At 39.4% G+C, this 24713-nt stretch overlaps 1 protein-coding gene across 1 annotated transcript in view; it reads right to left on the bottom strand.

Annotated features, from left to right (window-relative positions):
• Window positions 1–528: 528 nt before the first annotated feature.
• pip5kl1 (phosphatidylinositol-4-phosphate 5-kinase-like 1) overlaps window positions 529–24713 on the bottom strand; it is a 42595-nt gene continuing 18410 nt past the window's right edge. Inside the window, exons 4-11 of the mRNA XM_042509829.2 lie at window positions 22685–22735; window positions 22383–22537; window positions 21245–21369; window positions 18886–18920; window positions 18729–18784; window positions 18245–18357; window positions 17164–17326; window positions 529–4263 (exon numbers count right to left, since the gene is read on the bottom strand). Coding sequence (XP_042365763.1) covers window positions 3819–4263; window positions 17164–17326; window positions 18245–18357; window positions 18729–18784; window positions 18886–18920; window positions 21245–21369; window positions 22383–22537; window positions 22685–22735 — 1143 coding nt within the window. The 3' untranslated portion in view covers window positions 529–3818. The remainder of the gene's footprint in view (window positions 4264–17163; window positions 17327–18244; window positions 18358–18728; window positions 18785–18885; window positions 18921–21244; window positions 21370–22382; window positions 22538–22684; window positions 22736–24713) is intronic.

Genomic DNA, 24713 nt, shown 5'->3' with positions numbered 1-24713 from the left:
CTATGTAGGCTATACTAAAAGATGTCTTAAGGATTGCCTTGCATAAATATGCTTTCAGGACTAACAACCACGATAACCCCCTGGCTAGACATTTTCATGAATTTCATAACTCTAATGACACTCTGTTGCGCATCAAGGGCATTTAACACATCAAATCTTATATATATGTGTATGTATGTGTATATATATATATATGTATGCATATATGTTTTTGTGTGTGTGTCTATATATATATATATATATATATATATATATATATATATATATATACACTGTTACTGGGTCCTGCTGCTATATAGGTGGTGCTACATCCACAATGCAGAATTTTTTGAAGCCCTGACAAAGACAGGTGTTTAGTCGAAACAGCTTTTTTTAATGATTTAGCCACTATAATAAAGGCTTTTTAATGTAATTCCTCCTCATTTTTCATGTCCTGATACTCTTGGAGTGCCTAGATTTCCCTCTCGTTTTATCCTTTCTGGCTTTTGTTTGGTATCTAGTGTCTGCAAAAACCTTTGCACATGAATGACCAGTTGTTAGCGCCATTGGCTTGTTTACTTTATTACGTGGACATTACTGTCATAATGACATCTGTTCAGACTTTACAACTTTGTATGGAAAACAAAATGAATCGTCAAGTATTGGTATTGAATAGGCAATTTTGATTTGACTAACATATTTCTGATTACAGTACAGCCCTCCCTTTAATTTTGTTGGTCATGTCTCGAAGTAGTCTCTCTGTCCCTTTAAGAGTCCAGTGTTTGTTGCTCCTTCTCTTCTCTTCTCTCCTCCAAGCAGGGCAGATAAATACTGTGCACTACAGTCAAAGGCAAAATGCACGACTCTCACACTGAACTGAAATGAAACGCATACTCATAATTTTAGTAAATAACATTAAAGAAACAGTCTAATACTGTTTTTTAGTTTATGGTGTGGTGTTCTGCTGCTCTGACAAACACATGGGAATTCATAACAGTAAGAGTCAAAGACAGCTAAGTGGGGGACAAAGGCTGCACTTTGTCTTGCTGTACATTAAAAAAAAAAGTTTGACAGCTGACATTAAATGGATTAGATCAAATTAAATATAGAAAATCCTCATCAAAAAATGCCTTGATCAGTCCGAAGCTTAATCCTCAGGACATCCCAAGTAGTCTCTCTCACTTAGTTTCTCCTCTTTAAAATTCCCTCTCTATGCACTCTCAAACCCCTGGACACTCACAGAAGCCTTCTTGCTTGCTCAACATCCCTGTAACAGTATGCTCTAGTGGAGAAATGGAGTCAAGCATAATCTCTGCCAGGTATAAGTGTGGAGGAGATCATCCGTTTGGTTGCATCAGTGTTTCTGAGTGAGTGTGTATAAATGTGTGTGTGTGAGTGTGCCTGTCTGTCCACAGCTACTCTCAAAAACTACTGGTCCAATCAGCCTAATATTTTGTGTGCACATGTCTGACCGTATGCTCAAGGACGTCTCAAGGTTACAGAGAGTGGGAACTGGATGGAAGCTTGACACAAAGTGGGTTTAAACACATTTGCAGTTTGTCCTGTTTATTTAGCTGCTTTACAAAAGAGGCTACTAAGTTTATGTTGTAGCAAAGAAAATACACCAATACAGTCAGTGAGTACAGAAGCATTTTTTGTTTGTTCAAACTCAACATTTTTTTTTGGCCAATCATCAATCTCAGTATATTTTTATAGGCTTGTATTCAAACAATGAAAATCTTGGTCGAAATTTTACCTACCTCAACCAGTCAATTGGTGTATAGGGAAATATCTGCACGTTATCGCTAGATAAACGAAATCATCACCTCAGTGAGTCACTCTTCCTGATGGTGTTGTGTGTCCACCAAAGAGGTTTTTTTCTGTAACAGAGCTCGACTTTAATTTTTGCCCAGGGCAAGTAAACTTGACTACCAATGTTATATTATCTGGGGGAAAAAACTGCACACTGTAAAAAGCATGTTTCCCTCTGTACAGGGTCCTTTCTTGCTGCCAGGGCGTAATCTGCTTTTGACTTCGTTTGCTTGACATGCCATGTGTTCAACGTCCTACATCACGTCTGAGACTAGAGACAACTTGCCGATGTAAATAAGATGAAGCAAAGGCTCTGCGACAGGCAATGAAATAGAAGATGCTCCCTCCAGTTTCAAATCAGAGGTGTGGCAGCCATATAGCTTCATCAAGTCAGAAAGTAATGAAGGCGAGAAGATAACAGAAAAGATAAAAGCAGTCTGCAGATATTGCAAGAGGGTGTTGAACTACATAAATAGTACAACTTATATGATGCAGCATGTGATTCTGCATGACAGTGAGGAGCTACAGTCAACCCCGCCTACACACATTACTCCTTAATGATGACTACACAGACAAGCTGCAACCTCGTTCATCCAAACCAGTACAAGAGCCAAAGAGTGAGCCCAATTTATCACTCAGAGTGGGAAATGACCAACTTAGTTCTTCAAACTTGCCCTCTCTGCTTTCCCCTCTGACAAAAAGCAAACCATTCCACAAAGGTTTTTTTTTAACAGCAGGGGACATTGTGAATGTCCAGAAATGCATTCATTGCATAGTTTGTGTTTTGCATTTACATCCTACCTCAGAAATAATAAGGGATTATTTATTGTGATGAAGAAAAGAAGAAAATATGCAGTACTTTTTATAATTTTTGTTTGAAATAATTAACAGAATATTCTTCTGTGATCTCATTTTGTATTAAAAACAAATTGTGAGAAAATCATGTTGTGAACCCAGTATTGTGAATCGTATCGAATTGTGAGTTGAGTGAATCAAATAGTGCCGCTTTGTCAGTCCTTACGACGTTCAAGTGTGATGCCAAAAGACACTTTCCGCATCCAACTGTAATGCGACCGGATGGCGTCAGATGAGAACACACAAAGACATAACCAGCTAAGAGGGCACCGGGCCCATCCACATAAAATGTGAACGGGCGGCGTCATTTGAGAATGCAGCAAGACAGAACCGGTCGTGTGCACATGAAGGACTGTGTTGGATAATAATGCTGACGGTAACAACGAATATAAGGAGCGCGAGTGCGCTAATAGGGCGGGCAGGTTGGGAGGTGGATGGGTCCCACAAAAAACTGACGTCTGTGCAGCAGTTCTGAGTTCGATTCCTGTGTGAATACATATTCTTTTTTTCTACACCTTACCACAGTAACCCTTACCTAAACCTAACCATCCGTGACTTTTTTCACCTAACCATCATGATAGTTGGCACTCCTGTTAGACATAAGGTTCATGCTGCCTTTTCCCACCACATGTGCATTTATTTACATCACAGTAACAGCATCCTGGGGCGTAAACAGCTGACGCAAAAGGATACCCAAAACCTCATGAGTAGACACAGAAGGTCACTGACAGATTAGCACGAGTTGGCATAAGAACAGGATTATTTATCTCTTAAAAAATGAGCGTTGAAAAATGTTAAACTTTGGGTAAAGTCTGCACTTGGGAGAAATGCCACAGTGACCAAAAGAAACATTTTGGTGGACACACAGCCTTATTAAAGTAACACCAGTGATTGTCCCACCAATGAAAATACAGTCAGACAAGAGCATGCTGCCCAACCGTTCACCTATGATTTTAGAACCCTAATATTTTGCCTGCAGGAAATATTTTCTGTGTCCAAAGTGTCTACATGAGGACTTATTAATATGCCATTCATGTGTTTTGAGCATATTGAAAGATGAACGGAACCATGGAAGAGATGCAGATAAACTTTCATGTCTATGCATGTGTGAGAACTTTGGTTGAGCATTTAGTTGTTTGGACATGCAAGACTTTCCATTACTCATGCGGGTTCTACTTGGTATGGTCCTGTACCCAGTGACATAACCTGAGGCAGTAAGTCTGTGGACTGACCGTGGAGAAAGACCGGCCTGGATGTCTCAACCTCTTCCACAAGTGCTCCAGCCTCTTCCTAAAACTGTAAACTGTGAAAATGTCAATGATGCCGATGAAGTAGCGATGCTCGGGCCCATCGATGACATGCAGGGGATTCTTCAAGTTGGGCAGTAAACGTCGGTTCTGGGCCCTGAAGTCTGGAAGCTCAGCTGTGTCAGTTCCCGGTCTTGCATGCTCTGGGCACATCTGAGGAGTGCCACCGCTTGATGCAACTCCGGCACGTGATGGCTTCAAACAGCTGCCGTCTGTTTCTGACATGAGTAACACGGACTCATCTTCTGGGACTGCCCCGGGGACAGCAGCCATGCTTGCATGAACAGGGCTGGAGCCTGGATTCACAGATCTAAAAGGACAAAGTCAAAAGGGAGAGGATGGGTATGAGTCACAGAAACTCCTGTACGTAACCTTTCTCACAATTCAACCATGTTGTAAAATGTTCTGATGCGTCTTAACAGGCAGATAGTAGAACGTCACTAGTAGCCAGAAAAAGTAACTAGGATGTGCTTACAACGATTGTTCTGGATTTTTGAAGAGAGGCTGTATGAGATACTTATGTGCGTGCACCCCAAAAGTAAGCATTACATGGCAGTTGAGATCGGTGGACAAAAAAATGCCGGTGAGAGGTCGCGTGACGCGGTGAAGAAAATGGCTGCTTAGCTGAGTACTCCGTTGTGGCATCTTATACATTTATTCGTCAACACATAAGTAGTAGGCATCTCCCTACCCAGAAGTTATACAGGCTATAGTTGAAAAGCTCTGGGTGACGGAGTCCTAAAAATACTGCTGGCATGCCAGTAGCCTGTGCTAGCAACGATGCTAATTCACCAGCACTTCAGGAAGAAGACGGTGACTGTGCGTCAGGTAATGTTGCTGAAGATATTGTAAACATTTTCTCTATCCTGAAACAAATATCTGGAGAGTTAGCAGAGTTAGCTCTGCAGAGGAAATACGCAAAGCCACTTCATCGATGGAAGAGAAACTAACAACCAGCTGAAGGCAAACCCCCCAGCTACCAAAGCCGAAGTGGCAGCTCTCTGTGAGAGGCTGGATGACATCGAGGACCGCAGCAGACGAAATAATTTGCGCTTTGTGGGCTTTCCCTAGGGCTGCGAGTCAAGTGACCCGATCATGTTTTTGGAGAAGGTTTTACCCCAAATGCTGGCAATACCCACACCTGGGATGGTTTATTGAGCACGCTCACAGACTCGGTCCACGAGTCTCGAAAGACAAGTGCAACGGTCGGACACTGATAGCCAGGTTCATACGGTCTGGGGACAGAGACCGCATTTTGCATGCATCCCAGGGGAAAGGAGAACTTTGGTGGAACAGGAAGTGAGTCACGATTTTCCCAGATTTCTCCAGGGGTACTGTGGCCAAGCGAGACGCATTCAGAGAGTGCAAGAAAGTCCTGCACCAACGTGGAGTAAAGTTTGCACTTCAGTATCCAGCCACGCTCCACGTCGACACAAAAGAGGGATCCCACCGCTTCGATAATCCCAAGGCAGCCATGAACTTCATCAGAAGTGAACTGTCCTAGTCAGTTGGGGACCTGGAGTAATCCAGCATCTCTTGGTCCATCTCTATGGGAATTAACATATCCGTTTTCTGTTTTTTCTCCTCCATCCACGGGGTAAATTAAGTGCCCACTTAAATATCGATCCCCCCGCAGTCTGCAACTGCTGTTGAGAGTTGAAAATGACTTGAAGTATTATTTTCTCTACACAGTTAGCCTCACCAGATACCATATTGTATCTAAAAAAAAAAAAATGGATATTTGTGTAGTTCACACGTAAGGTACCTGCACTATTACTTTTGGTAGAGTTTTTCTGTTGGACTTAGTTTTGTCAGAGTTACTTTACTGACAGTTACGGACTATAAACTGCGCAGTGTTCAGGGTTTGCGCAGTTTATTAATGGTTATGTACTTCAGTTTAATTTGTGATTATTGTTATTATTATTTTTGTTTGCTTTTTGCTTTTCATTTTTGTATGTACAAGACAGTCTCACTTGCGAAAATAAGACATGGAACCTGCTCACTATCACAGTTATATATCTCCATGCAATATTACAATGTCTACTCATGATAATAATAATCTGCGCCTAGCCACCTGGAATGTCAATGGTTTAGGCAGCCCCGTCAAGAGGAATAAGGTTCTTTTTTGTTTGAAATCAATCGTGTATGACGTTGGTTTTTTTGCAAGAATGCCATATGTCTGTGAAGGACTCCAAAAAGTTACGTAAAGGATGGGTGGGATATGTTTTTTTGTAGTCCCCGAACAAGCCAAAGCAGAGGTGGTATCACTTTAGTGAATAAGTGTTTACAGTTTAAATGCCTGAAAGAGGTGAAGGATAGTGAGGGGTGGTGTCTTACCATTTTAGCTGAAGTCCAAGGGAAAAAATAATATTGGCTAATTCATATGCCCCAAATGTTGATGACCCTGTTTTTTGCTAACCTTGAATGGAGATTGACTGATATGGGAAGTTATCCAGTTATCTGGACTGGGGTCATGAATATTGTTATGGATGCAATTTTAGACAGAAGTGTCCCTAGTAAGACTAGACCCCCCAAATCACTCACGATTAAGAAACTATGCTCACCTGGGGTCTTGTGGATGTGTGGCGTCTGCTTAACCTCACTGGGAGCGATTATACAGTACCTTTTTTTCAGCAGTTCATGGTGTATTCACAAGAATAGATTATCTTTTCATTCCAAAAGAAATACTTCTATCTACAATGTCATGTGCAATTGGCAACATACTAATATCAGACCACCCAATAGTGAAGCTTGACCTGGTGTCTATTAATAATATGATGAAATCCCCGAGATGGAGATTCAACTCCTCCCTCTTGCAAGATGACGCCTTTAAGGCTATGTTGAAAACACAAATAGAGTTATTAATTGAAACATTACACAACACATTGCCTCCTTCTCATCAGTAGGCACAGTTTGGAAAGCCTTGAAAGCTGTTATAAGGGGACATTCAATTTTAATTGCACAGGAAAAAACATAACACAAGGAAACCTGCAGACTTAGAGAGTAAAACGGGAGAGGCAGAAGACAAATTAAAGCAGAACTATTCCCCACACAACTTAAAATCAGTCAGAAAGCTTAAATATGAATATAATCGGATAATATCACAGAAAGTCGAATTTGGACTTTTTAGAGCAAGACAGAGGTATTTTGAGTCTGGGGACAGGGCTGGGAAACTCTAGCACACTATATTAAGCAACAGGAATCCATGGCTAAGATAACTGCTGTCCAGTCTCAAAGTGGGGGCCTTGTGACAAAATCATCAGACATAAATGAGGCCTTTAGAAATTTTAACATGGAACTGTACACCTCCACATCGTCTTGCCAAAGGGAAGATATTCTTTCATTTTTGGTAGGGTTGGACCGCCCAGCTTTGAATATAGAACGCCGTGAGATGCTGGATGCTGCAATCACGGCGGAAGAAATAAAGGAAGTTATTCAAATGCTGCGATCCGGTAAATCAGCCGGACCCGACGGGTTGATGGCATAATTTTATAAATGCTTTACAGATGAGCTCACTCCACTTTTGTTAGAAATGTATAATGAAGCTTTTGAAAGAGGAGTCTCAGGCTCTAATATCTCTAATCTTAAATAAGGACAAAGAGCCCACAGATTGTAAAAACTATCGCCCAATGTCTTTAATATCAATAGACACTAAAATACTTTCCAAAATCCTTGCAAATCGTCTCAGTACTGTTATAACTACACTAATACATACAGATCAGGTTGGGTTTATATGTAATAGATTTGCCTCGGATAACATTCAATGTCTGATTAATGTTATGTGGGTGGTTAGAAACAATAATACAACTACCACAGCCATCTTACTCGATGCTGAAAAAGCATTCGATTGTGTAGAGTGGCAATATCTTTTTAAAGATCTGTAGATTTATGGTTTCAGGCAGACATTTCTAAAGTGGGTGAAACTGTTATATAATGAGCCCCAAGCATCTGTACAGACTAATGGTATAATTTCTTCGTATTTCAACCTAGGTCGCGGAACATTACAAGGTTCACCTCTCTCCCCATTACTGTTTTGTCTAGCATTGGAACCTTTAGCTGCAGCTATTCATAAAGACCCTAACATCCCCGGAGTCCCTGTTGCAGGGACCACACACAAACTTATGCTATATGCTGATAATATTTTAATATTCATTACGGACCCCGGCAAATCTGTTCCCGCATTTCTCAAAATTATAAAATCTTTTCTATTTTTTCAGGCTATAGAGTGAATTGGACAAAGTCTGAGGCTCTCCCTCTGACAACGTAAAACGCCCAAAAACATTATTTCAAGCCGAATCATTCCAGTGGCCCCCTAAGGGAATAAAATATCTAGGAATATTACTCCCTAGGAAATTAGACAAAACAGTGCAATGTAATTTTGAACCTTTCCTAGAAAAAAATAGCACAGATTTGGAAAGGTGGTCTCCACTTTATCCCTCATTATAGGAAAAAGTCAATATAATAAAAATAAACTGTTTTGCCAGAGTCAATTATCTACTTCAGTCTCTCCCACTAAATATCCCTATTAAATACTTCAAACAATTTGATGCTGAATGAAGTTTTTTGGAATGGTAAAAGGCCAAGAATACATCTGCGTAAATTGCAGAAGCCTGTGGTGAAAGGTGACCTAGGACTCCCAAATCTGTTGTTTTATCATTATGCATTCAACCTGAGGCATTTGGCACACTGGGCATTACCTCCGGAGAGAGTGGCACCTTGGTACGCAGTAGAGCGGTCAATATGTATTTCCTTACCTCCATTGCTATTCATATCGGCCAGAATGCATCCAAATGCTCGATCCCATCCTATTATCTCTCATTTACAGGGACTATGGAAAAAAGTGTCTTGTATATTTAAAATCAACCCCTTTTTAAGTTTATCCTCTGGTCTGTGGGACAACCCAAAACTCCTTATTGGAAAATCATCACCTATGTGGAAGGAGTGGGTGATTAAGGGGGTAAATACTCTGGGTGATCTGTATAAAGATAGTGTCCTTAAATCATTTGACAATCTGGTTGAACAATTCAAGTTAGCCAACAATCAATTTTGGAGATATCTTCAGCTGAGAGACCTCCTTGTCACTACTTTTGGCTCTATACACACACACACCACCCCAGGGCATGGACCTCATTAAAGAGATTTTGCGGACTGCAGAGATTGGGCATGAGGCCTCCCATTACTACTCTGTGCTTATGAGCAATTCTGGTTATCCGTCCAACACAGCTCTGAAAACCTTATGGGAGAGGGATCTGAAAATAACATTGGGTTACAATTGTTGGAATCACTAAACACATCTCCAGGGATATAAAAATAAGATTGATTCAATTCAAAATCCTTCATCGATTCTATTTGTACCCAAATAGGTTATTCAGGCTATGTATGAAGGAAACACTGGACTGCTGGAGGTGTGAAGGGGAGCTGGGTACCCTAACACATGCCCTATGGTCATGCCCAAAGATTCAGATATTTTGGAAAAGGGTTCATGAGATTATCACAAAGGTCATCAGAGTGGATTTTGAGTTCTGTCCCAGTCTTTACATATTAGGCAACCCTAAACCAATGGCCAATATTGTGAAACCCCTAACCAATTGGATTCAGACAAGTATAATGATTGGCAAATGGATGATAATGAGAAAGTAGAAAGATACAGAAGGCCCGGTATACTGAAAGAATATCCTATAGTATAATAAATGATATTGATAAATATAATGAGAAATGGGGAATGTTTTTAAGATTATATTCTTTTCAGGGTAGATAAAATGTATCTGCATACAGTCTGATCATTGTGGTCTGTTCTTGGGGGGCTGGCATGGAAATGAAGATGGAGGTGGACTGGGTGCAATACAGGGATCTGTTTACTGGAAGACTACCTGTGGACAGTGAACCTCACATGGGAAAATGAATAGAAACACAGCAGTGCTGTGGTTGTCTTCTGGAAAGACTGCTTTCATACATTGCATATCGAGCATGGACTAACTTTACCTGTCATGGACTGCAAATTTATTTAATTTTTATTTTATTTTATTTTTTATTTTTATTGTCACAATAAGATTGTGTATGTTGATTTTGCCTTATTTTCTTATTTCAGTTTGGTGTCGTAAAAACCGAAAACTCAGTAAAGTTTGAGTCATCAAAAAAAAAAAAATTAAATTACTTTGAAAAAGGCCTACCTTAAAAAATCAATATCACTGTAAGTGGACGTTGTATTTAGTGTTTTTTACTGCTTGACATCACCGTCACACATTCTCTAAACCATATAACATCTGTATTCCTGCGCAGAAGCCAATCTGTGCCGTGAACTGTATTACACTGACAGTCAGTGGTTTATGGAGGAGACAACAAATACAAGAAATTAAAACTACACATTCCCAAAAGGATTGTGCAGCTCTTGTGACTGCTTAACCTGCACAAAGAAGACAAAAAGCAAATGTCACACACATTCTGGCTCTGCTTCTTATTTTTTTAATTCTGGCCCAAAATATCTAACTGAAACTCAAAGGCCTATGAATAATGCATCCAGTTGGAAGCTGGACTTTCCATCTTCTTGTGCTTTCCTACAGCCATGCAACAGCCCTTGATGTTGGGGATGACTGTCACTAAAAGACTCATTTTAAAAAGGAATTGCAATCTATGTCTCGACTCACGATATCTGTGACCAATTTCTTGCTGTCTAGACGAAGATAGGGGAGGATGAATCACCCACACAACTAATTCCTCATGACCCTGGCTTAGGATTTAATGCATAGCACTCTTAGTTTGTACTCCATATAAACTAGCAGCCTGTGATTATTACTGTTATTTTTATTTATCTTACTTACAATGCATAATTTTTAAATTATTATTTATTTTATTTTTTCTATTTTCTGCAAATGTACGATCCAACCTGTTACTTCACTGTTGTTGCTGATTTTTCACAGTTGACACAGTTACATTCACATACACACAGTTATTCGCTCATTCATTTCCCATAACCGCTTGTCCTCGTAAGGGTCGCGGACAGGTGGCCAGACTATCACAGGGCCGACACATATAAACAGACAACCTTACATGCTCACAGTCACACCTAAGGGCAATTTAGAGTCACCAATCAACCTGAGCTGCATGTCTTTGGACTGTGGGAGGAAGCCGGAGACCCTGGAGAGAACCCACGCAGACACGGGGAGAACATGCAAACTCCACACAGAAGGGCCCCCGCCTACAGACCAAACCCTGTTCCAACCGGGTTGTGAACCAGGGACCCTCTTACATGATGTTAGAAAAAGTCAAATTATTGTGCTAGTCTGATCAAAACTGGACTTTCAAATACATGTAAACATGCTAGTCGGACTAAAATCGGACTAAATTGAATTTCTCAAAGTCAGATTCACACACCAACATAATGCCATTGAGAATCAAGCTACTCCTTTGTGTAAATGCCTCGGCCAGACCTGAACTGGCCTAGACTTTCTGTGCGTGTTCCTAGTTGCCGTGCAGGGCTTTGACCAGTCGATTTGCATAACTTCGTAAAAGACAGAGGGAAAATCAAAAGAAAAAGAATGGAAGAAAACGAAAGTTCAATGACGAAAGTATGTCCAGGTCTTCAGCCAACAGCATCAACAGCCATGCAAGCAGCTCTTTGGACAATTGACATGGGGGCCTGTATGGAACCCATGGACAAGCCCATATAGGGAGGCCCATTTACCATTCACATGGGCCCCACATACAAATGTTGGCCGGTGATACGCAGGCCACCCCACAGCCTGTGGGTCTCAAGGGTTGATCTGCAGGTCAGACAATTCAGTTTATACAGTGATGCAGCGTTCTGAGTAACTTTGTTATGATTTATAGGAATATTGTGCAATAATCCAGTTTAAACCTCAGCTTCCTGCCTCCTCTCTGTCTCTCTTTCACACAACAAGCAGGTTTCTTACCAGCACTGCTGTACTCAGGCTTTCTGATTTGGCTTTTGACCAAGAAAATCTGTTAAGGTCTAGACATAATAAAATCTCTCTGTCCACAAAGGATCCATTAAATGTGAACCTCTGAAATGTCATTTAAACTAAACACTGTACTGATCAGCCCTGCTCTATTGTAGCAAACCACGTAGATTATAAACTGTACGCTTGAGATCATAGGCTTAAGGGGTTAATCACACACAAGGTGGGTGAGCGCTTAATGTCTTTCTGTCCTTTTAAAAAAAGAAAACACACATTTTATATTGTGATATTTACTGGAAATAGGTCATTACCAGAAACTTTCAGCTCCGGTTTGTGGGTCTGCGGTTTGGGTTCGGGTCATTGATTGACAGGTCGAGCGGGTGGGTACATTTTATGCCATGTTCATGTTGTAAAGCCCTCTTAGGGAAATTGTGATTTATGATAATGGGCTTTATAAACAAAATTGACTTGACTACATCTTAAGGGAACTATGAACCATTTTTCCAATAAATGTTGAGGCAGTTGTCTTCAACCAAAAATGTTTCTAAAGTTGTTACAATTCATCCTCTGGGGGGCTTGAAATAATCCATTTTGGAGATGTTGAAAGGCAATCGCCAAAGTCAGTAGGCTTCATCCTCTGGGTACCTTGAATTTCTGTACAGAATGTTATGGCAACCCATCCAATCTCTGTCTGAATATTTTAGTCTAAACCAGAGCAGGGGACTGACAGACAGATCTGGTGACTCTACAAACAATTATTTTTCATCATTTGCTGATGTGTTACAGCTGCTGGGAAAAATGAACTGATGCAAGAATTAAACTTATCAGTCTCAGATTCAAAATAGCTGAGACAGGTGATGTAATATTAATAGTGGCTGTGTATATATGTTGTGGCTCCAGCTTACGCTGCTTCTGGGAGAAAGGTTGACTCAGTGTCTGCTAGAACCACTGCTTGTTTTGAACAGGATTGTGTTTCTCAACTGTCAGACGACTATGCATGACACGCACTCATCTGTTTTAACGCTGTGTGGCGAAACAGTTCTGTTTCTGTTTCTGTCTATTGATCAACAGCACAGTGTGTGTGTGTGTGTGCGTGTGTGTTTTTTGAGTGCATGAGTCATACTTGATTGGGAATCAAAATGTCAGGTTCAGAGTTGGGCTGCTGACATTTAAAATACATTTTTTTAAGGAGTTACCAATATTTGTACATTAAGAATATTCTGGGTCATATTTGACTGGTTTCCATCACAGATTTGCACAAAAATTAAATAATATTTTCGTTAAAACGGTTGATAAAGCACAAATGTGTGACTGTGTTTCCACTGAGTGATGTTATGTGACTTTTCTTGTGATGTTATGCACTTTTTCTTTTGCAGTACATTCCAAGAAGCAAAGCAATGGATGTTCAGCAGTTTTAGTGCTATTGCAGCCACTCATTAAAGCTGATCTAATATCGCCGTAATTTTTTTGTCTCATATCAGACTTAAGAGGTTCTCGCTCTCTTCCTCCGTCCACACATATCGCGTCATGTTTTGTAGAATGTCATGTGACTTTGTTGTAGTTTTTCTTCTCCTTTGGGTTTATGGCGGTTGGCACTCATAAAGGCGCATTACCACCACCTGCTGAAATACCACCTCATGTGAGCGTAAAACTTCCGTTTCCATTAGGCAGAAATTGTATTCACAATTTCAATTTGGGCAATCTAAGGGTTAATGGAAACCTGCCTACTGAGGTAATTAAAGAAACAATGAATTTATTCACAGGAAGTATAAAACATGTTTTCTGTGTTAAGAAATTAAGAAATCCCACTAAATTGTGAGGGAAATGTCAGTGTCATCAAAGCAGAGCTGAAAGGAGAGTGGCCAGAAACATGACTAAAAGGAATGCTAATGTTACTACTGTGTCTGCTGGATGTATACATTGGCAGCTATGAAATGAATATGTCACATATTATGCTGCATTGAACTTATTGAGTTATGAGTTTTTAGTTGAGTTATTTTTCCCTGACTGTTCTATATTTATCACAACCACTGTCTGTTTTGAACAGGATCATGTGTCTAAAATATCAGATGACTATGCGTGAGACAGTCCTCCCTTGTCTTTAAGCTGCATGCCTACGCAGTTCTGTTTTGTGCAGAATGCTGCTTGTCAGAGCCAAGGGAATAACGTGTGTGAGTGTGTGTTTTGGGACTGCATGAATCATACATGAGAGGAAATCACAATGTCACAATGTCTGCATGCGAAAGACGCCTGGTGCTTCCAGCCCAGCACGGTTCTAAATCTCTAGCCAGACTCTTCTCTTCTGTTGTTCCCAAATGGTGGAACAAACTTCCAAACTCTGTGCGTTCTGCTGAGTCCCTTTCTACTTTTAAGAGACAATTGAAAACTCAATTGTTCCGAGAACACCTTAACCTTAAGCACTTAACCTGACTCTTCTCCTCTTTGCCCTTTGGGGTAGAGTAAGTCAGATGGTCCAAACCCAACACTTAATGATTATCTAGCACTGACAAAAGTTGTGTGATGTTGTATGTTGATTGTCATCGTAAGAAGTGATACTGAGATTGTTGAATCTCAGATGCTGAGATCGCTACTGGTTATTACTTTGGTTTCCAAAAAACAAAGTAATAACCAGTCACAGGTATTGCCACTAGACGGCAATACCTGTGACCAATCACACCTGAAGCACTTTTTGCACTTACTAAGGGTTTTTTCCTTAAGTCTAAATTCTTGCTTATGTTGTACGTCGCTTTGGATAAAAGCGTCTGCTAAATGAAATTGTAGAATAGAATTGTGGAATTGTAGAATTGTAGAATGTGTTAGCAATGTTTGTACATTAAACATTTCTGAGTCAGTTCTGACTGGTTTCCATCACAGATTTGCACAAAAATTAAACAATATTTTCAATAAAACGACTGATAAAGCACAACTGTGTGACTGCGTTTCCACTAAGTGATGTTATGTGACTTTTCTTGCAATGTTATGCACTTTTTCTTTTGCAATACATTCCAAGAAGCAAAGCAATGGATATTCAGCAGTTTTAGTGCTATTGCAGCCACCGCACTAGCCATCATTATACCCAACTTGTTATGCAATAATGGAAAGGCAGGCCCTTCATACATGGGAGTGGTCATGTATGAAGGGTTTCTGGGAGGTGATAGTATACGATTTCACAGAGGAATTGTGGATTCAAAACGTAACTTTTGAAGAGTTATGCAATGCAATAACACCTCTTGTAGTGCCTGCAGCATCATGAGGGGGCCATTTCCTACTGACAAGCACATAGCCATAGCATCATGTGACCTAGAAAAAAAAAAAAAGTTTGGGTCGAATCAAAGAAAATGATGGTTTTAGGGAATATTGCACCTGTACATGCCATGTCTGTGCATAATTTTTTCTGGAGCAGCAGTGACAGAGGGGAACCTAGACACTCTTGCGGGAACTCTACCACATTGCCCCCAGTCCGCACTGACACAGACCCCTGTTGGTCATCCAGGCGTCATGTGGGAATCTTGGAACACTGACAGAGTAAAAGGATGAGGAACATATGGAACAGAGGTCAAGGGGTGCCTGAATGCTCTCCTGAGTTCTCACCTGCACACACAAGTACCTAAAATGTCATAAAATGAACTCAAAATGAATATTTTAAAACCCTTCAAATGAGTTAACCAGGAGAGGTCAGAAAAGGGATCAGGGGGTCATGAAACTACAAGAGACCTGAGCTGAAAAACATGGACAGCTTAGTATGGGAACAGCATGTACAAGGGTCACACAGGTAGTTTTCTTAAGACTAGTTTGCAAAAAAATCTTTTTAATTTTTGGATAAAATTTTAGTTAATGATGAATTAATAGTTAATAATTATACTTGGATTTTCTTTACATCAACATGTTTTATGATGTGCAGTAGCATTAAGGAAAGTGTTTGACGGTTGCAGTAATTCAAAAAAATGACATGTAATGAAACACACAGTTTTGGAATGTTCTTGCTATAAGTTTCATTGAATAATATTTAAATCATTATGTGGGCATGTCTTAGGTAAAATAGGGCATGATATTGTTTAATAGAACAACCCCAATTCCCCCAAAAATTGAGATGCTTTAAAACTTATATAAAAACAGAATGAAATAATTCCATTCTTACTTGATTTTCGGCTTCAGTTGTTCAACAGTCCAAGGTCTCTGCGTGAGGTTTCTGCATCACATCTGGACAGAAGCAGGTCACTCTAGTAGCTGCACTCTTTTATTACGGAGCCACATCCTTTGTACAATCATGTCAGTCTCTAATGCAGTGCAGCCTGAGGGGTAAGAGGTCACAGGCACTGAGGGTTGATTTTATTCTTACCCTTTTTGTGCAGAGATTTCTCTGGATTCTCTGAATTTCTTGTTGATATTATGGAGTAGACAGTGAAATCCCTAAATTCTTTGCAGTTGTGGTTTGAGAAATGCTGCTCTATTATTGTTGGACAGTTTTTTATAAAGAGACCATCCTTGCTTGTGAACAACTGAGCCTTGATATTATTGTGATGCTTTAATGTGACCTGTTAACCTGTGAAATGTTGCAAAGTGTTGTTTTCTGAACATTCCACAACTTTCCCTGACTTTCGTTGCCCTTGTCCATACTTTTTTTAAAAATTTGTTGCAGGTATCAATTTTAGAATGAGTATATATTTAACAGTAACATTTATTAGTTTGAGCATTAAATATCTTGTTTTTGTATTCTAAACAACTGAATATGGGTGTAAAAAAGATTTGCAAATCATGGAATTCTGATTTTATTTAGGTTTTACAAAGCGTCCCAATGTTTTTCTGAATTGGGATTATAAAGTTTCATTGCCCCATTTGTCCCATGTGCTGTCAAGGTAATGAATGATATGGGGGGCTTTGCTTGCGTTTTGCACAGCATGATAATTCTACAAGAATATTTATTATTGTAAATTATATCTGCGTGAATGTGTATCACCTATTTTTGTACTTTTTACATATAAGGTATTACTGTTGTTTTTATGTTCTTAGGGTATATCTTTTATGTATTTTATGGTGAAGCTGAAGGCAAATGTTCATATTTGTGGACATTTAAATTTTCGTACATCTCATAAATTGTAAAACCTGTATTCTCTTCCCCCTCTCTCAACATCAATTGACAATTATCAGTTATGAAGTTATTATTGTCAGATGGCCTTTTACTACATTATCAGATCTGTGGGTTAAAATTCAGCAACGGGGGGGGATTCTTGTGGCGGGTCAAAATTATACCATATTGTGGAGGTAAATAATATGAACAGAAAGTTGATACTGACTTTTTTGTTCTCATGATGAGAGTGGCGAAGGAGAGGCTCTGGTGGCGTTCATCGTGGTGCAAGGGCTGATGGGCCAGGAGGAGACTGTAGTCCAACACATTGAGCCTCCGCAAGAAGTGTGTGTCAATCTCCACCTGCCGTAGGAGCCAAGGACGCTGCTGGTCTGAACACACACACCACAACTCAATGATGGCTGTACAGAAATACACAGCAATTAAGTGCACCATGTTTAATATATTAGTATAAATACTGACATTCACACACAACATCTGTATTGGTTTTTTTTTTTATTTGAATGAAATGTTTCGACTCTAAGAATAAAGTTTTGTATGGAGCTGAACTGAATGACTGTGCTGAGAGTCATGCGAAGCTGTGGAATAGTAAATGTGGCATGATTGCGCCCCCCTCAGGCCAATCAGAACACTGTTTCTAACACTACTAAAATATATTATTAAGAACTTAGTCCATAGACATTAAAAAATAATAACAAAAAGGGAATAAAAGGGATATCCATATAGGGGGTATACAATGCTATCATGTTTTCATGATATTCTTGGGCAACATACAATATGATTGCTATTTCACCATATTTTTCATGACATACTAAACTATGACATTTTTAATGATGCAGTATGACATTTTAGTTATGACGTACTCTATACGGTTGTATTTTAATCACATTTTTTTGACAACACAATGCATTTTGACATTTTTATTGTGTTTTTCACAACATACCATACTATGACATTTTTGTGACATTTTGGACGACATACCATACTATGACGTTTTTAAGACATTTTAGACAACACATTACTCAATGACTTTTTTTGGGTCATTTTTGACAACATGCTATACAATGACGTTTATGACATTTTGGATGGCATAATATACTATGATGCTTTTGGACATTTTTGACAACATGCTGTACTATGACTTTTTGAAGACATACTATACTTATACATACGTTTCTATGACATTTGAGAGGACATACTCTGTACTGTTGCTTTTTTATCAAATTTTTGACAACACATTATATACTATGACAATTTTTTGACATTTTTCTGTCTTTCAGTGCCCTTACCCAAAGTAATGTACTGGCCTTCAAAGTTGAGGTCTTTGAGAACCACAATAATCTGGCTTCCCTCTGGTGCAGGTTCTGTCCAGCGACTCACCTCACAGCCCTTGATGTCATACCTGCATTACAAAACACACACCAAACCACACAAAGAGGCTGCACTGTCTGTTTCTGTGTTGTTAACCTTAAAAAAATATATAACAGGAAAAGACCTGGAAATAGTGCTCAAAATATTATTCTATAATAATATATATGTAACATATATGATATGCTATGATATGATATGATATGATATGATATGATATGATATAAATAATAATGATAAAAATATGTTTCCTCCCGAGCTGTGTCCATGTTTTTGAAAGAATCTGCGACAGTTTGTTCAGTTTTAAATACTTCTGAAAGGCATGAAAATTAGCCCATTAAAAGTAACATTGCTCCAGGTTTTAAGGGGTTAACATGATATTATCAATATTTAAATCAAGCTTACCTGGCATTGATTCGATCATCTGGATAAAACACACTTTGCATAACGATGAAGTATTTCTGCAAAGGACAAGTGAAAACAGGAAATGTATTTTGTAATGCTTTTTAACATGCAAGTCATTTGAACGCCAACTAGAACCGTAAAAACATATGATCTGTACCTTTCGTCTGTGTGGGATCTTGATCCTGTGAACACCTGAAAAAAACAGAGAGAAATAACTCAATTCAATGCAACATGCTATCCGATTAACCCTCAAATATCACAAATTGAAATTGAGAATATAAAATACACCGAATGGAAACATGTTATTTTGGAAAACACTCTCATTTATCGCAAATTCCGCTCACATGAGGTGGTATTTCAGGCAATTAAAAAAAAAGCCCTGTTTTGTAAAACTGCGATGGAAACACTTTTTTTGGCTTTTCTAGGTCGCATGATGCTATGGCTATATGTTTGTCAGTAGGAACTGTAGTAGGTGTTATTGCATCACATAACTCTTATAAAGTTGAGCAGATCATCTCGAAGTTCTTATCTGACCCTGTCCAGTCACGTTCTGTCTGGATGCAGAAGGTTGCTTTTGGTGTCATACTCATACACTGAAAGCACTGACAGAGTGGCGCAATTTGATGACTCAGGACTGAGAGGACGCTTGATTGTGGTCGTTAGTTGTTTGTTGCCCCTGCAGCAGAGTGTCTAATGTCTGTCTATAGAAGTGGCATTAAAGTGATGCAAACACTGTTCATCTGCACACTCTGTGATGGCACAGAGCTGTAATGAGAAGCGCTCCACCCAGCCGCATGCCCTGTTTTCCATCAGTCTGTGGACTCACAAATTATCCCTGCCCTCTGGAAAATACAAAACATTTTCCAGCTCCAAAAAAACCCTTGCCTAGCTGTAAATAATTAGTATAGACTGGTGACTCTGATTTTGTTGATGGAATGCTTTGAAAAAGACATGGCATATTTACTTCTATTGAAGGTCATTTCTGTATTAGAACCATTCCATTATGCTTACAGTACATTAATGGGGAAGTCGTGAAGCCACTAACAGCATCACCCATTTGATTACTGAGCCAATGGAGGGCCCTGGGGGCTATGCATGCCTGCTAATATTGATTTTAGCGCTGCTTTTAACACACTTTGGCTAATCCCAAAACTGAAACTCATCTGCGTCAATCCTTTTGTAATTAAATGTTGTTTTTCCTTTTTCACCAGTTGAAATCAACATGTCAGTCAATCTATACAAAACCCTCTGTGTTCCCAGGTCGTGATTCATGATATGATGCAAGGAGTTGTGTAATAGATTGACAACATAATGGGTTGTGATAATAATATGTTGATGGCTCCAGTGCAGAGCAAATTTCCTATTTATATCCTATTTATATTCATAATTGTATTTATTAGTTCAATGCAGTATTCTTGGAATGTATTTCACTTAGTTTACTTTTTTCAATTTCTCCACGAGTTTTTGGGGCTCATTTTCTTGTTTGTTTTGTTTTTACTTTTCTCTTTTTTTGCTTATTTTCAGGTAATTTTCTTGTTAGTCTTGTTATTTCTAATTTCCTGATCATTTTTGGGCCACGTCTTATTAATTATTTTGCTCATTGTTTTCTAACTACATTTTTGCAAGAAGTCAAACCAATTTGCTTAAACATGGTCCCCAATTAAACAATAAATCAATATTAGGGCTGTTCTTGACGCTGAATTTTTCAAGTTGAATCAGATTTTTTCTTAAGAAAAATTAAAATGTTTTTTCTTTTTTTCACATACAGTTTTAATTTTTAAACGGGGCTCAGCAGGATGTTCAGTGTGACATTGCGTATTAAGTTGCTGTGAGCTGTAATTCTAAGCATAAGAATGATGATAACATTATCTCAAAGAGTTAATATCAAAGACTATCATAACAGCCAAGAGCACTCACTCCGTAGCAAAATCCAGGGACTAAAACATCCACAGAAGTTCGCTGCACAGGACACTGACCGGACAGATAATTTTTTAAAAAAAAAACTCTGCTCAACTTGAAGCCATCTTAGTTGCTTGAGGGGTCTTCAACTGATAATTTAAATCTCTTGACTTTCCAGGGGCTGCCCTAAACAATATGTTTGCTGTTTTTGCTGCAAAACAGTATTTTCTCCATAAATTCAAGGTAACGTGGCGTGACTAGCTGATTTACAGATGGATATTCTGTGGGTTTGTTCTTTTCTGTTGAGAATGTGAAAAGTTTAACTGTCCTTAAAAGGACACTTCACCAATTTTTGCTGTATCAAAATGTGGGTAGAATGTGTTATTGAACTATTGTAAACTTCCCTCCATACTACTGGTGCCTTGATATCCCCTCCTCAGCAAAACTCTGTACGTAAACTGATACAAAACATATTATCCAGTGTGTGTGTGTGTGTGTGTGTGTGTGTGTGTGTGTGTGTGTGTGTGTGTGTGTGCATGTGTGTGTGTGTGTGTGTGTGTGTGTGTGTGTGTGTGTGTGTGTGTGTGTGTGTGTGTGTGTGTGCATGATGTGTGTACCTAGAAACTTGACCAGCAGTGAGTGGGGGTATTTCCTCAGATGTTCCAAGTAGATCTTCAGGTTGGCCAGAAGGAATTTGATTTCCCTTTTGTTCTGGGTCTTCAAAAAGAAGCGTTTATCATTTCTAGAAGTTCAAAAGCACAGAGTAAGTAGATCTCTATCCTATCAATGATGTAACAAGCCACACTCTGACCCCTCTCCAATGAAAAGGTACTGTGATTTTTATGGTTTACCAATCGCTAGCACCAAATGTTGGACGTAGTCACAACATTTGTCATTGAGCTTTGAGCTGCAACAACTTGTTTTCTTAAATTGTGAGATAAAAGAAGCACCAGTAACACTTTCTGTGAAAACCACATTATAATGCATCCAAACTTAAGTCTTTTAAATGTTTTTTGAAAGTATTACAGTGTATGGTATTAATCACTTATTATGCAGCATAGATTCTTATTAATGCATGAAAATAATTAAACTTAAAATCAACAAAGAAACATTATGATGAAGCATAAATTGTTATAAATGCATCAATATGTACCTCACTTTGCTTAACACATACAATGATAACTTATGATACAGCATGGACAATTATACCACACTATGAGTAATTACTACAGCTGATTATTGATGTGTGTATATTGGTGTGTATATATGGTGAGCATAAATATTTATAATGCATTATAAGCAACATCAGTCAATCTCTAGTTTATATCAAGTCAAGAGCATCCATAAGAGCCTTGATATTTATAAATCACTGTAAGTCAAATCTATAATGTTGAATGACTGTTGATATAGTGTCTCAGTCATCAGTATTTGTGTCTTTGAGTATAGTCATAAAGCATTATGAACACATAATCCACTATGAATGTCTTCATAATGCATTAAAGATGTGGTCCTCATAGAAAGTGTTACTGAAGCAGCTTTTGCACACAACAGCACAACTCTGTCATTAAGCATGTCGTAAGTGCTGAAGTTATTTGGTTAAGAGTTCACGGTGGGGTTCAGATTACAGTCTTTGGCTGAGAGACACTGAAGTTTTGAGGTTAGGCAAATGAGATTTCAGTCCAAAATAAATGTTAATTTCATATAATAACAGAGGAACAATTGTGTGTATGTATGTGTGTGTGTGTCATGACTCACGTCAGGAAGAAGTCGGCCTTGCTCTTGGAGTTGCTGATGAACTGGAGGTAGCAGTTTTCCGAGCAGAGTGACTGCTGATACTCCTGCTCTGTCATCCCCAAAGAGCCACGCAGGCTGGCAAACACCGGGCCTGCAAACGTCTCCATTGTAAAGTCCTACACACACACACACACACACACACACACACACACACACACACACACACACGACATACACACATGCAACTTAATATGCCGGTTGCAGCATTCAGTATAATCATTAATAATTTCATTGTTGTTGGTTGTTGAGACACATCCACATACCTTATGAATCTGAGTGACCTCTAATCTGAAATCCTCATCTGACAGTTCATTCTAGAGCGGGAAAAAGCAAAGATGGAAAGATGTTATTGTCAACTGAGCTTACAAAGAAGTAAGCTCAGTATCACAAAGATGAAAGACAGAAATACATTATTCACATATGACACAAATTGAGCTGGAATGAGCTTGACACTTAAGCTTGAGTTTGAACATGTGGCTCATATGATTGGATGTAAAAATAAATCTGAAGCCAGTCAGTCAGTCAGTCATTTTCTGTAACTGCTTGCCCTCGTAAGGGCTGCAGGTCTCCAAACTATCGCAGGGCTGACACAAATAGACAGACAACCATACACACTCACAGTCACTCCTAAGGGCAATTTAGAGTCACCAATCAACCTGAGCTGCATGTCTTTGGATTGTGGGAGGAACCCGGAGACCCCGGAGAGAACCCACGCAGACACGGGGAGAACATGCAAACTCCGCACAGAAGGGCCCCCACTCATGGACCGAACCCTGTTCCAACTGGGTTTCGAACCTTAGGGTCTGTTGTCGACCTTAGGGTCTGTTTGGCTCATGTTACACACTTTTTATTCTTCATTTTTTTATCATTTTGGCTGTGCCCATGCATATGGCATACATTTTGGCAGAATTGCGTATTTTTGTTTAATCTTGGAATTTCCAGCTCATGTCCTACACTAAGTCTAAAATACACTGTGGGAACTAAATTGTTACATTCAGACTGTTAAGTGAAAAAATGCTCCATTGAAACCCATTCAAACTACAATATTTGATCCCACAGCCATCAAAGCAAAAAGAAAAAGAAAAAGGCATTGAACTGTTTCTAGTATAATGTTTCACTTTGGGCTTTTGCCTTGGAATTTGTATGTTCTACCATTTTCCACCTGATGTCATTTACCATATTAGGCATATTAAGAAAACACATATCATTTCCACTGGGTGGAGGGGTATCTCTAAAATTGATGTTATTTTTGGGATGTACTTCTGTTTTTCCTGTAGCTTCATCATCATGAAACTGTGTAAAATTAGGCTATTATTGGTGTATGATTCGTGCATGAGGGAATTAATCACTAATTCGCATCACTGAGACACTCAAAGATCAGAGACAAGCTTCCTTGGTGTCCACTCAGTCTGCATACAGAGTTGTCTTTTCTCACCCCCACACCCCCCACCCAGCCGCTGAAAGCCATGGTACAGTGTGCACACCGGTAAAAAATATATGCATATGTGTGTGTGTGTGTGTGTGTGTGTGTGTGTGTGTGTGTGTGTTATGTTGTGTTCTGGGGACTCTGCAGATATAACACAACAGGCAGGACAGTCATGCATCAGCCTGCTGAGTCAGCAGTGTGTTTGTCTGGGATTAGGCTGAAGCAGTACACACAGCTTTCTCTCTCTCTCTCTCTCTCCCTCTCTCTCTCTCTCTCTCTCTCTCTCTGTGTGTGTGTGTGTGTGTGTGTGTGTGTGTGTGTGTGTGTGTGTGTGTGTGTGTGTGTGTGTGTGTGTGTGTGTGTTGACTGGTCATTCAGCAGCAGCAGGGTGGACACTGCATACCACTCTGGTTTAAGGTCTTGTTTCAGAGTTGATCCCATTTCCGCTGTGGTTCCCATCAACACATGTTTTTTGTTAAAAACACAAACACTGACAAACATTATTGATAAGGATCCTTTAACACTGGCTGTTTACTCGTCAGTCCTCTCTGGTGTACATTTGACATCAAGTCAAGTCATGATGTGGGCTTCGTTAATAATTGGTGCTCCTTTTGGGGTAAACCTGGTCTTATCCGGAGGGATGGCATCCATCCCACTTTGGATGGAGCCGCTCTCCTCTCTAAGAATCTGGCTGATTTTATTAGAGGCCCAAAGCCATGACAAACCAGAGTTGGGACCAGGTTTCAGAGTCGCAGTCTTACACGCTTCTCTGAGCTTCCTCTAGCACAGTCACACACCCATAATGTAAATGTTATAAAAACAGTGTCTGTCCCCCGACCACTTCATTTGTTTAATACTAAAATAAA

The sequence above is a fragment of the Plectropomus leopardus genome, chromosome 20, assembly GCF_026936395.1.
Source record: "Plectropomus leopardus strain MGB_pleo_1.0 chromosome 20, ASM2693639v1, whole genome shotgun sequence".
In the NCBI taxonomy this organism is placed as follows: Eukaryota; Metazoa; Chordata; class Actinopteri; order Perciformes; family Serranidae; genus Plectropomus; species Plectropomus leopardus.
This window is presented reverse-complemented; position numbering and strand designations above follow the sequence as displayed.